At 35.9% G+C, this 14,589-nt stretch overlaps 2 non-coding genes and 2 gene segments (V, D, J or C); 2 read left to right on the top strand and 2 right to left on the bottom strand.

Annotated features, from left to right (window-relative positions):
• Nucleotides 1–5,199: 5,199 nt before the first annotated feature.
• On the bottom strand, nt 5,200–5,690 carry LOC132848111 (T cell receptor alpha variable 12-3-like). The segment is given in 2 exon segments: nt 5,200–5,540; nt 5,649–5,690. Coding segments are annotated over 2 exon segments (381 nt in total).
• A 1,235-nt stretch (nt 5,691–6,925) lies between these two features.
• Nucleotides 6,926–7,522, bottom strand: LOC132847902 (T cell receptor alpha variable 21-like). The segment is given in 2 exon segments: nt 6,926–7,335; nt 7,454–7,522. Coding segments are annotated over 2 exon segments (405 nt in total).
• A 5,024-nt stretch (nt 7,523–12,546) lies between these two features.
• On the top strand, nt 12,547–12,619 carry trnar-ccu (transfer RNA arginine (anticodon CCU)). The gene has a single exon. It is a non-coding gene; the product is annotated as a tRNA-Arg (tRNA).
• Nucleotides 12,620–12,993: 374 nt separating this feature from the next.
• trnar-acg (transfer RNA arginine (anticodon ACG)) lies at nt 12,994–13,066 on the top strand. Its single transcript has one exon. It is a non-coding gene; the product is annotated as a tRNA-Arg (tRNA).
• The last annotated feature ends 1,523 nt before the right edge of the window (nt 13,067–14,589 follow it).

The raw sequence follows: 14,589 nt of genomic DNA, 5'->3' as shown, positions 1-14,589 counted from the left end.
CGGTGCCTTAAAAAGATTGTCTAGCAGCAGTGGGATTTGAACCCATGCTGGAGCCTTAATCCAGTGCCTTGGACTGCTCAGCCAAGCTACCTGCATGCAAGGGGTTTGTGTAAAAAGACTGTACTGTGCACGCTTCCTAAAGCTAATGTGCTTAGGGTCTAACTCATCACACCGAATGCATGCCTGCAAAGAAAAATGGATTAGTAGTCCATCACCTCAACAGTAAGAAAATCCATCACCTAATCAGGAAGAAAAGTTTCCAAAACATGCCATGAATGCATAGGGTCTTTGAATATATCTCTCAGGCACGCTTCCTTTACCAAATGGGCTTGTCAAGAACACCAAGATAAAAAGACACTATGGCTATGCAAAGTTTTTTGGCTCTCCCTAGCCGATGTAGCCGATTTAGCTTGAGGATATGAACTTACGCCACCTGTCTCCAAACAAACCAATTACTGAAATCAGGGATTGAACAATTGACCTTTAGATCTTCAGTCTAACACTCTATTTTTTTGTTTTTTATTCCAAAATATTCCAATTGTTCATCTGATTATTTATATACAGTATCTGTGCATTGCATTGCATTTACAAGCTTCTTCCCAATCTTATTCTATAGAACTATGCCACACACACCATCTGTAGAGTTTATATCACAGAGGGATTATTGTGTAAAGGATGAGAAAACAATCTGAGCAGGTTTATATGGTACTCTTGTACTTGGTCCACTATAAGATAACTGAGTTCACCATCTTCTGTTCATCAAGGAGAAGAACCTTAAGACACAAATAAATGTTTACCCCAAGTACAGTCCTACATTACAAAGAAGAAGGTTTGAGCTGTCAAAAAGAATAACATGTTTTGTAAATTTATATAAATATTTTTCTCTCTGTAATACTGTAATATGTTCTCTGTCTCTTTTTACCTCTTCAAGTCAGGGGTTGTGGACTTGCTGATGTTCACTGCAACAAACTAAATATTCAGTGCTGCCTTCCATGATATAACCTCATTTACATTTAAGGTGGTTGGTCCAACACCACTCCTTATACAGTAATTCTAATCTATCTACCACTTTAGTGACCTACTTAAAATGAATTTAGAGCAAAGATGCCTTTATTATCACCATGTGCACATTACAGCACAGTGGAATTCTTTTCTTAATATATCCCAACTGAGGAGGTTGGGGTCAGAGCACAGGGAGCTATGATATGGCTTCCCTGGAGCAGGGTGAGTTGAGGACGTTGCTCAATTGCCCAACAGTGGCAGCTTGAACTCTGACATTTTTGACCAACAACCCAGATCCTTAATCACTTGAGCCACCACTGCCCCAAACAAAATAAAGAGAGAGCGTGATCATAGTCCAGCACTATCAGAAATTATGCAGTCAGGATAACAGCATTTGAGAAATTGCCCCAGTGCAATGTCTGAGCCTCACTTTGGGCAAACCACATCCTTGATCATCAGAATCAGAATCAGAAAGGTCTTTATTGCCAAGTATGTTTTCACATATGAGGATTTTTTTCTAGTACAGGAGCTCCACAGTGTAAACATATAGCAATGGTAAGACATGAACACATAAATAATAGACAGTTGTATGTGCAAATTGAAATATAAGTGTGCAAATTAAAGTAAAGATGTGCAAATTCAAATATAGATGTGCAAAATAAAATATAAATGCGTACTTGTAGACAATGTAAGAATAGGGTTTGTTTTGTGTATGTTAGGTGTTCATCAGATCGATTGCCTGAGGGAAGAAACTGTTCCTATATCACACACATGATCTGATCTCTTCACCTGGGCTAAACAGGGGATCTCTGACTGTTCTGAAGTTCATTATTCAGCTGGAAGGTTGGAGATGATGTAAAAACAGACCAAGCCAGCCAGGAGTCAAACCTAGAATCTTCTGATATGTAGTCAGACACATTATCCATTGTGCATTGTCTCAGACTTCAATCCTGTCTCAGCAGAGCAGCACAGGTTGATCACTGTCCTCCTGAAAACAACAGTCATCTCTCTAGTTTTGTGTCTGGATTGTTGCTTCTACACTAGTCCTCACACTTCTCCACCATCTCTCTGTATGGACATTCGCTATTGTGCTAATGAAGCTCAACACTGTATTGTCATCAACACACTTGAAGATATGATTTAAGCTGTGCTTTAAAGCAGACTTGTGCAACCGCAGAGTTTTCATGATCTCAGGAACTGTAGTGTTCAGACACATTTAGCAGTTTACAACTTATGCTTAAGAACAGTGGAAACTAAAAACGAATAAAGATTATCAACATCATATTGGATATTAATACAAAATAAAAAAAATAATATCCAAGGCCAGCAGAAGAGCACAGACAGTTCACTGAGGATCACTAGCTATAGATTTTTACTTATAGATACTCATTTCTATCAGTGTGTCTGTGACATTACTAAAACTACAATGTATTATATAATCACATCCAAACCCACTTTACCTTCTAAACATCATAAACAAGTGCTTAGTGCCCTGCAGCTGCAACCTAACAAATGCTGGCAGACAAAAATGTGTTGAGGAAATCCTGAATGTCACAGTTCTAGTGGGAACAGAATAGAGTTAACTCAAACGTCAGAGACATCCGTAATCTCACAGTCATGTTTTAGAATAGATTCAGTAACAGAAACATTGACATTTAGCAATCAAATGTACACACAGTTAAAGTGACAACAAACTTTCTACTGAACTTTCTACTCTCTAGAGGAGTTTCTTTATTTATCCATTTCATCTTCTGTACAATCTGTACAATTGTATCTGTACAATCAAACTCACATCTGTTCTGAGAGGTTTGTAAAAGGACATTGCTCTAGTTCACATCCTACAAAGTAACATGCAGCTGTACATACATGCAGAGGCGGTTCTAGGATTTCATCTTTTAGCCCTCAGTGAGAATTTAAAACAAGAAGAGTTTTATATTATATATTATATGACTACATAGTAAGCCAAAAGTTATGGTATTATTAAATGGCAAAAGTGGACACCAAAATTTTATGCATAATGTAATGATGCCAGTCTTGAATCAAATCAGTTCATGTATGTGTGCATTCTCTACGATGTGTGTCCAATTAATGCAGTCATTAATAAAAAATATTCACAAGACAAAGACCAAATCAATAAATGTTATTTTTATTTGGTATTGAATAGATTGTTTGCATTAATATTTTGTTTGTGCTATCAACTCTGGTAATAAGAATAGTGAAATTTCACTGCTTTTTATCCGCCGATTAACGTTATAGATAAATGCCTCCAGCTCTGACTGCGCGTGCACGCTGCCCTCCGTTCAAATAAAGCAGACAGCTGATGATGCACTTTTTAAAGACTATAACGCACGTGGGTAAAAGCAAAGTAAAAAAAATCGCTCTTGGATCAAACTGATAAATAATTTTCTTTCCCATCGACATGTCCTGCATTTTAACGTAATTTTTATTGTTTATTTATTAAAGTAAAACTTATACTTTTAGTTTTAGGGTGGTTGAGATCACAGACAGGGGGACTGAAGCCACCCTAAAAAAGGCTTAGAACCGCCCCTGCATACATGTATAACACACACAAGAATATCATGTACAACATGCAGCTGTACATACATGCATAACATAACTAGTGTATCATGGACAAAACTGTCAAGAAACAATACAGTTCAATAAACTTAATTTCATGTCCTGTGCACCTGTAACACACTGTGGAGTGTTTGCTTGTTTGCTTCTTTATTCATTTATACCACAAAATTACCACAATAATCGTTTGTGTCTGTGGTTAACTGACAACAGGTTGGTAATGGGAGGATTTTTGATGTTGTTTTATAAGTTTTTGTAAAGCATTTCACTGACTCTGTATCACTGTGTTACGTCTCTAAGAGCACAAAGATACACAAAGATTTTTGACTCTAATCGATGATCATCAGACCTTGCACCTTTATACAGTAAAAACTGTGATGCACTGTTAGGATATTGTTTGTACCAGTAAAGATAAATGTATTCACTGCTTGACTCATATGAACATTTCAGAGTAACAGTGTCTGTTTCTTTCCCCAAAATGTTGGCATCTTCATCCTTTGGTCCAATTTTATCAGCAAAACTGCCTGCAGTGAAAAAGAATATAAATAAATAAATCTGCAAAGAATTTTTCAAAAGCAAATATTAACCTGGTAAATTAGGAAATTACTTTATGCTTTAAAAACAAACATAAATATTATATAATACAATGAATGACCTGTAACTACAGTGAGGATCAGTGGTGTGTATCTCACTATGTACAGTAAGTTGTATAGTTGAGCCATTTCTGAACACAGCTCTGTGACGATTCTGTATAATAGTGCTGTATGTGCTGAACTTTACACGTCTCTAGAAGGCCACACCCAGGAAGTGACACTATTGTAGTGTAACTTTGTACAGATCATCACTTCACAGTATCAGTGATAATGAACGATTTCACTTGCTCACTGTAATTGCTCACTTCATCACTGTATCAGTGACAGTGAACTGAGTCACCAATAAAACACAGAACAATACAAGTGTTACTTCACATCCCATTGCATTAGATAATAATAATCTGTGGTCTCTGTGTTTGTAACAGTGTTCAGTTTTAAAAGTGAATTGAATTGAACTTTCTCACACTGAACACTGTGCAAAAGAGCAGAAAACAAATGATGCACTAATAAATAAGTCAGTTCTAGTCACTTGTGTAAAAATACCAGGAATTGGTCTGTAGTGGTTATACCATCTGTAGAGATAATGCTATGTGGAGAGAAGGTTTCCTGTGTAAAACTGTAACATTAACTAATTAAAATATACACATCATATAAAATGAAGCAACTCACACACATTGCAGTGGTAAATTATAGAGACTTACACTCCATCCCAACAGAAGTGACAAAGCATGTGAGGTCTAATTCTTATCTCCTGCAAAGCCTAAAACACTTTCCTTAGTTCTGGAGATTTCCTCATTACCTCATTGCTGGTCTGAGTGAATGGTCTTAAATGCTTTATATGGTACAGTGTTATATATGTGGAGTCATGGCTTGTTGTTAGTGAACTTCTAATTTAATTACAAATTGCCTCAAGGAGTGAAGGAGTGTGTGAATGTGTGTGCATGAAGAACTGTGAAAGACTGCCTGAAAAAGTGCACATACATTTTTCTCAACCACCAGTAGAGCTGTTACAGTATAACAAAACTGTGTGTTAGTTTTTGTACAGTGCAGCTGGATTTCCTGCCACTGTGGGCCTCAGAGCACAGTAGTATAGAGCAGAGTCTGATACAGCAGCAGAGGAGATGATCAGATCCACTTGTTTATCTTCACCTTCATGAAGTTTAGCAGACATTCTTTGGGGACGGTTGAGACTTAGATCTCCACTTTGATGAATATAAAGAAGGAACTCAGGTTTAGATTTTGGATATTGTCTGTACCAGTGCAGGTAGTATGATGTAGCACTAGTTTTGTATCTGCAGGACAGAGTAACATCACCTTCATCTACAACTTTATGAGTAACAGTTGGCTCTATTGAATCTGCCATGGAGTCACCTGTCATAGAGAAGAGAACATAAAGTTTTTAACCTTTACAAAATAAAGTAGAAATACATAATTTATTCCAATAAGTATCACTAATTCAACATAAAAATGAAAACTCACCTAGTGAAAGCCACAGACACATGAATATAACAGTGAACATAATGACTGGTTTTAGCTGAATGAAAATATTCTGAGGTCTTTATTCTGAAGACTAATATGTTAAGATCATAAAGATTCATTAAGCTCCACCCTACAGCATCACATGACAGTATCACCAGTTTGTGGCTTTACATTCAGGAGTGATGTGGACTGGAAGACTCTAACAACACAAGGTTAGAGGTAGTTACATATGAAACATACATCATTAGTACAACTGAGTATCACCAGGTATCATCAGAAAAAGTCAATAATTTGTTGTGTATTTATTCTTCTGACAGTTTAAAGTGTTCAGTTGTTTTATCTTAACTGTTATATCTTTAAAGATCTTATCTACTGAGATTAACCATGACAGAGGTTAAGATCGTATTTGTGCAGTATGTATGACAGAAGAACATTCATTCATTCATTCATTCATCTTCTACCGCTTATCCGAACCACCTCGGGTCACGGGGAGCCTGTGCCTATCTCAGGCGTCATCGGGCATCAAAGCAGGATACACCCTGAACGGAGTGCCAACCCATCGCAGGGCACACACACACTCTCATTCACTCACGCAATCACACACTACGGACAATTTTCCAGAGATGCCAATCAACCTACCATGCATGTCTTTGGACCAGGGGAGGAAACCGGAGTACCCGGAGGAAACCCCCGAGGCACGGGGAGAACATGCAAACTCCACACACACAAATTGGAGGTGGGAATCGAACCCCCAATCCTGGAGGTGTGAGGCGAACATGCTAACCACTAAGCCACCGTGCCCCCCAATATATGTATTTGTAAAATATATTTTTTACTGTAATACAGTAATATGTTCTCTGCCTGTTTTTGCCTCTTCAAGTCAGGTGTGATGGACTTGCTGTTGTTCACTACAACAAACTGTAAATATTCAGTGATATAACCTCATTTGAGTATCTGGCATGTAAGGTGTTTGTTCTGTTGGTTCTGTAACTTTATATTTCTGAATTAGTAAAGCAATTTCCACTTTTTATGTTTGTTTGTTTGTTTTATGTTTTGCTAGCTAGAACATAGCACAATCAATAAGTTTAAGGACATTAATGATCAAGATTTTTTTAGTTCTCAAGAAATAGCGAGGTTTTTAAAAAAATAGCAACATTGCTCATTTGAGCTTTACTGTACTCAAACAACAACAACAGATTTTATTATTGGTCCAGAAATGATGGTTGATCTTCAGAAACAAACTGACATCATAGAAGATGACTGAAGAAGTGAGTGTAAACATGTAAGCAGCTCCATCTTGTGAGAAAAGCATGGCTCTGCTTCAGTCATGTGTAGTGCTTTTTGTACAGTGCAGCTGGATTTCCTGTCACTGTGGGCCTCAGAGCACAGTAGTATAGAGCAGAGTCTGATACAGCAGCAGAGGAGATGATCAGATCCACTTTCTTACTCTTTTTATCTTGATCATTTTTAAGTTTTATGGACAATCGTGGATGAGGTGGTTGAGCTGGTGTGACATATTTACCGCTCTCATCAATGAGCAGCAGAAACTCAGGTCTTGATCCAGGTTTGTGTCGATACCAGTGGAGACTGTAAACTGATCCAGTATATGTGCAGGACAGTGAGATGTTGCTGCTTTCCGTTGAAAATACATTGGTTTGTTCTGGTTTAATGCTATTGTCAGCAGCCTCTGCTATAAAAAACATAATATTGTGATATTTTAATCATAAATGACACATTTCACATGGAGAATTGTGTCTTTTAATTAGAAGAAAAGAATCCTTTTGTGTGCAGTGTATATGACTTACCAACATCAGCAAGAGTGAAAAACACCATGAAGAGGAACAACATTGTTTTCCTGAGTGTTTAGTTCAAACCTCTAGCTTTAGAAATGAATGTCAGTGTTACTATTTGATGTACATCTCCACCTCGAGCTCCACCTACTTGTATTTATGCATATTCATGACAACTGTGCTGTTCTGTATACTCTTTATAGTAATCTCTGTAGAAATATTTTACATTAATAATAAAATGTGGTCCTTAGAAGCCATGGATTCACTCATACCAGAATATGTGATATTCTGAGATATTTTGACATTTTGACAGTTACATTCCTTGTTTTTGGGTCTCTGTCTGTCTGTCTCTCTCTCTCTCTCTCTCTCTCTCTCTCATAAACACACACACACACACACACACACACACAATACATGCCTTTGCACTTGCAATACTTGCCCTTTATGTGTTATATTCTAACAGTCTTTACGTCAACACTGTACTATATAGTGTATTTAGTTCAGGCCTCTAGCTTTAGAAATAAATGCCAGTGTTATGTCTCTAATGTCTTCACATGTAGCTTCACACATTCAGACACTTATTCATATTCATGACAATGATGCTTCATCTTACACTACACAGGGAGGTGAACTACTGCTGTACTAGAGATTACTTTTTCATTTTATTCTATTTTTCTATGTATATTCTGTTAACAGTAAGTAAATGCACTGTTCTTAAAGGGCCATGAATTCACATGTTTTATTTACTCTTTTCTTATGATATTAATTAAATTAATTTTTTCATCATTATTTATTCCTACAATTATCACAGACTACAAAATATATATAAACTCCCATCTATCTTATTAACAATATAAGCACAAAGGAAGTGGCCAAAATCTGCAAAATAATCCATAATTGAATTCTATATCAAATGCACTAAGTAACAACTGACACTAAATGTTCTGTTAGCATCAGATAAAATATAGTTTGGATGATGGAAATGTACATGAATTGACTGCAGTATTTGTCATTGTTTGCTTTTCATACTTCGTTTTCTTTTCAGCTGCATGTTATCACAAGTATTATATGTGTCTGTGGTTAACTGATAATTTAGCAAAAGGAAAAGTAGAGTAAAGCAGTAACGAGTTCACCAGCGATTCCCTCACCAGCCGCCAGAGGGAGCCCTCCTTATGTGCATTTAACTATGCTAAGTATTTACTGAATTAAGATACTGTTTTTGCTGGTTGTTTCTCTTCAATAAACATCTGTAAATGGATTCTTCTTCCACTAACCATTTGTTATAAAAACTCAGTATAATCGCTACTTGACTCCTATTTCAGAATGACAGTCTGTTTCTTTCCTGATGAATGAATCAGCAAAATTTTCTGTTTGTAAATGAAATCTAAATAATTCAATCTGTCAAGTATTTTTGTAAACAAACTACAGACTGTGTTCCCTCTTTGGACCCTTTGGTACTGTTCAAGTCTGATTATAACAGTGACTGTTAAACTATGAATACATTTCCTCTTATAGAGTAGGAAAAAACAAATACTTATGAAACACTACAATTCAAAAAGAATACCACAAACATCAGAGTTTCTATTTTCATTTGAAGCATTAACCCTCACTGTGTAGTGTAACGTGACAGACATTAAATGAACATGGACACAACAAAACAGGCAGAAATTCCATTTCATGTTAGTGATTAATGACCCTGTGATAATCACCATTAACTGCAGAGCCAACAGTTAACACTTTTGTGCCAGAGGTCATTGCATGCTGTGTGGTGCTCCATGATCTCTGATATCAAGCAGTGAAAAAGTCTAGCTCAAGCCCTAGTTACAATATTAGTGACTACTGATACAATTAAATAAAAGGAAAGGGCATTTGTGTGATTTCTGCTCTATATGTTAAAGATGCTGACTGTATTAACAAGCTGTATAATAGCTATTTGTTGACAGTAGCTGCTTTGCCAGCCTTCTCTCCAACACAAATTTACCCCAATTTCACACTGGTAATGATGGACAAAAAAATTAGTTAATTTAAATGTACATAAAAAAGATAACTAACTTAGTGCCAATTTTTTTTTATTAAATACTACTGAACAATTAAACACTAATGAATAATTATGGTAATGTTCATTGAACTATAAGATAATTAGTGTCTTAAATGTGACCAGCAGGCTCAGTCACATTCCATCTGAGGTTTTTATATGAAAGATAAATGTCCAATTTCAACTGTGATTAATACAGAACACTAGATGCATAGTTTAACAAGACCTCACTTAAAAATGAATTCTGCTGTGTCTGTGTTCAACGGACTAATATGGTGGACAAGATGCCTTTGTTCACACCAGGAGAAAATAAAAAACTACACCACCATTATGTACATCTATAACGGTGATCATACTGATTAAACTGATGATGATGATGATGATGATGATTAGTATTATTACCTTTTTATTTAATTTAATTTAAAAATTTTTAATTATTATTTTTATTACAAAGTCCTGCAGTAGCACCACTACGTTCTGTGTGCTTGATTCTAGATGTTAAATAGAAGATTCTAATTGTCCATATCCTCATTTTCTATTCATTCTGTTGCACATAAGGACAGGAGATTTCTTGATAAATACAAATCAGCATGTACTGAGCATTACCATAGTGTAGGTATTCTACTAGACCAAAGCCACAATGTCTCAGTATAGAGCTCTGTCCTTTTAGCTGGATAATAAAGTCACTTTTAACATCATACTATTGTCTGATTTCTGTTAAACCCTAACACTTTATTCATTGCTGGCTATAAGAGCTGAATTAGTGCTACTTTTTGTTGGAAATTGGTGAACTGTGTCATGGTAAACAAAGAAAGATTGTCAAAAGACATAAAATAACTTTTCCTAAAGTTACTTTATCTTAAACATATTAGATGTGTAGCCTCATTTCTATCAGTGTGTCTGTGACATTACTAAAACTACAATGTATTATATAATCACATCCAAACCCACTTTACCTTCTAAACATCATAAACAAGTGCTTAGTGCCCTGCAGCACTAAACTAGAAATGTGTTGAGGAAATCCTGAATGTCACAGTTCTAGTGGGAACAGAATAGAGTTAACTCAAACGTCAGAGACATCCGTAATCTCACAGTCATGTTTTAGAATAGATTCAGTAACAGAAACATTGACATTTAGCAATCAAATGTACACACAGTTAAAGTGACAACACACAGTTTCTTTATTTATCCACTTTATCTTCTGTAAAATCTGTACAATTGTATCTGTACAATCAAACTCACATCTGTTCTGATAGGTCTGTAAAGGGACATTGCTCTAGTTCACATAATACAAAGTAACATGCAGCTGTACATACATGTATAACACACACAAGACTGAATGACTAAATGAATGCACCTTTTAATTAATCAGTAAATTATAAATGACTATTGATTACAGTGTATCATGGACAAAACTGTCAGGAAAAGTACAATAAACTTAATTTCATGTCCTGTGCACCTGTAACACACTGTGGAGTGTTTGCTTGTTTGCTTCTTTATTCATTTATACCACAAAATTACCACAATTATTGTTTGTGTCTGTGGTTAACTGATAACAGGTTGGTAAAGGGAGGATCTTTGATGTGGTTTTATATGTTTTTGTAAAGCCTTTCACTGACTCTGTATCACTGTGTTCCAACTCTTAGAGCACAATGATAGAGAGCAGAATCTGAGAGCTTTAGACCTCTGATAGTAAGTTCAGTAGAGTCTCTGCTTGTTCTTGTCTCTAATCGAGTGTCAGTAGGAGTGCTTGTATAACTAACTGACCTTGCACCTTTATACAGTAAAAACTGTGGTGAGCTGTTAGGATATTGTTTGTACCAGTAAAGCCGAATGTTATCACTGCTTGACTCATATGAACATTTCAGAGTAACAGTGTCTGTTTCTTTCCCCACAATGTTGGCATCTTCATCCTTTGGTCCAATTTTATCTGCAAAACTGCCTGGAGTGAAAAAGAATATAAAGAAATAAATCTGCAGCACATTTTTCAAAAGCAAATATTTACCTGGTAAATTAGGAAATTACTATATGCTTTAAAAACAAACATAAATATTATATAATACAATGAATGACCTGTAACTAGAGTGAGAATCAGTGGTGTGTATCTCACTATGTACAGTAAGTTGTATAGTTGAGCCATTTCTGAACACAGCTCTGTGATGATTCTGTATAATAGTGCTGTATGTGCTGAACTTTACACGTCTCTAGAAGGTCACACCCAGGAAGTGACACTGTTGTAGTGTAATATTGTACAGATCATCACTTGTCACCAATAAAACCAGTGTTACTTCGTAAATTATTTACTCTTAAATAATAGGATATATTTAAAGGATAAATAAAATATTTACTCTTTTAGTAATTATTTTTTAATTAAAACATTCAAGACATTTAAGAGACAATTCTGTCTTTGCATCTTTCTTTTTCATTTTCCACACTTTTGCCAAAGTGCTTGCAGTCCATTACATGATAAGATCATACCTAATAATCTGTGGTCTTTGTGTTTGTAACAGTGTTCAGTTTTAAAAGTGAATTGAATTGAACTTTCTCACACTGAACACTGTGCAAAAAAGCAGAAAAAAGTGATGCTCTAATAAATAAGTCAGTTCTAGTCACTTGTGTATAAATATTAGGAATTGGTCTGTAGTGGTTATACCATCTGTAGAGATAATGCTATGTGGAGAGAAGGCTTTCTGTGTAAAACTGTACCATAAACATATTAAAGTACACACATCATATAAAATGAAGCAAGAACACTTTAAATCACACACATTGCAGTGGTAAATTACAGAGACATACACGCCATCCCAACAGAAGTGACAAAGCATGTGAGGTCTAATTCTTATATCCGGAAAAGCCTAAAAATCTTTCCTTATTTCTGGAGATTTCCTCATTACCTCATTGCTGGTCTGAATGAATGCTTAGATACTTTAGAAACTTGTATGTCTCCACATTTAGCTTCACCCACTCATATTTATTCATCATCATCATCATCGTTTTGTCCAAAGACTTTTCAGTTTAGCTCTTAGAATGACTCCAGCAGAAACCCAGAACACCAGAAACTCAAAACAGCAGTGCCCCAGTGGCCTAATGGATAAGGCACTGGCCGCCTAAGCCAGGGGTTGTGGGTTCGAGTCCCAGCTGGGGTGTGGTAAAGCAGAGTGGCACAGCAGAAGCGTGCTGGCCCCATAACCCAGAGGTCGATGGATCGAAACCATCCTCTGCTAAGAGCAGCCAATGTTCTAACTAAATGCAGGTTGTCCAAAATCAAAAAAGAAAGTTTTAATCCAAACTTAAATACTGGACCTGAAAATAAAGACGCACTGTTAAAATAAAATACTGCTTTATTTGTCTCAACATATAAAGTTAATGAACTCATATAGGTGATCTAAGGACAAGAGGAATCCTGGATTGAATGACTGAAATGACTAACTTTTCATATAGGAACAACTATCGAACGTTTCTCTGACCCAGATTGAGCTGTAAAAAGTATAATTTGCCCGTTCCAAGATCACCCTGAACAGGGCCAGTGGCGCAATGGATAACGCGTCTGACTACGGATCAGAAGATTCTAGGTTCGACTCCTGGCTGGCTCGGTCTATTTTCACATCTCGTCCAACCTTCCTGCTTAGTAACAAAGTTTACAGTCAGAGATCCTTTTGAAAAACTTTTGTGACATAGAGTATACTTGTTCTTCTATCATACATACTGCTGATATAATATCCTAACCCCTGCCCTGGTTACTGTTAGTGCCTAAGCTCATTTCAGAGATACCATTCTGATTAAACAACACAACTGTCCACTTCAGACTAAACTGTCATAAGAATAAATACTCATCTAATGTCAATTCTCTGACAAACAAAAGCACCTGCTGTGTCAGAAACACTGAAAACTGGAAACTTCTCTGGAAATCTGAATGTAAAGCCAGGATGTTTCAGTAAGAATCAACAATCTGACAACAACATTGGTGACACTGTCATGTGATGCTGTGGGGTGGAGCTCTTTAAAGCTTTATGGTGTTAACATATTAGATTACAGAAAGATCTGGACTATTTTCACTGAGCTAAGACCAGTCATCATGTTCACTGTTATATTCATGTATCTGTGGCTTTCACTAGGTGAGTTAACATTGACTTTTTGTTATTGCAGAAATATTAACTAGATTATATTAAATATTAGTCTGTGTGGTGATGCAGTGTGAAAATGCAGCGTGTGGGTCTGACTTAAGTATTTCTTGATTATTTACATGATGATAATTACATTATTACATTAATATAAGATTAAATACATTATGCTCTCTTCTAGATGAAGGTTTTGATGTTACTCTGTGGTACTGTACAGAATCTGCACTGGTACAGATGATACCCAAAATCTAAACCTGAGTTCCTTCTTTATATTTATGAAAAAATTCTGCTAAAATTCACGGAGATAAAGAAGTGGATCTGATCATCTCCTGTATCAGATTCTGTTCTGTAATACTGTTCTCTGAAGCCCACAGTGACAGGAAATCCAGCTGTACTGTAAAAAAAAACTAACAAAGTTTTCTTTAAAGCAGACCTGCCAGTGCTTTATAGAAAGTTGCATGCCCTTTTTGGGGAAGTCTCTCTCTTTCTTTATCATGATCTTAAAGAGTTTATATTATTGACACATTTGATTATTAAGAGACAGCTTATTCATTTATTTATTTATTCATTCACTTTTCGTAACATCATCAAGTTCGTCATACAGGGAAATCTGTGCCTTTTTTAGTATAAATATTAAGCTTTGTTGAACAAAAAAAATTAACAAACATCAGACTTGTTCATTTATTTGTTAATTATTTTCTTGTTCAGACTAGCAGTGTAACTTAGGCATTAATATAAAATACACAAGAAGTTCAAATATTACACACAATCATAATTTAAAAAATGGTGAGACACATAGGGACTGATGAAGAAATCAAATCTACAATCAAGCTTAAAAGTGAACGAAAGTTATTGCTAATGTAGGATGTTGTCATGTGAAGATGAAGATGTAAAAAGAGCTCTTTGTTGTTGAAGATTATTTACTTTGTGTATCAGTGATCATGGAGGTTCTAAGTGCATCAGGGTAGATCTACATCCATTATAATGTGAAGATC

This window comes from Tachysurus vachellii, chromosome 7, assembly GCF_030014155.1.
Source record: "Tachysurus vachellii isolate PV-2020 chromosome 7, HZAU_Pvac_v1, whole genome shotgun sequence".
Lineage (NCBI taxonomy): Eukaryota > Metazoa > Chordata > Actinopteri > Siluriformes > Bagridae > Tachysurus > Tachysurus vachellii.
Note: the sequence above shows the minus strand (reverse complement) of the source record. Positions and strands in the feature narration are given on the sequence as shown.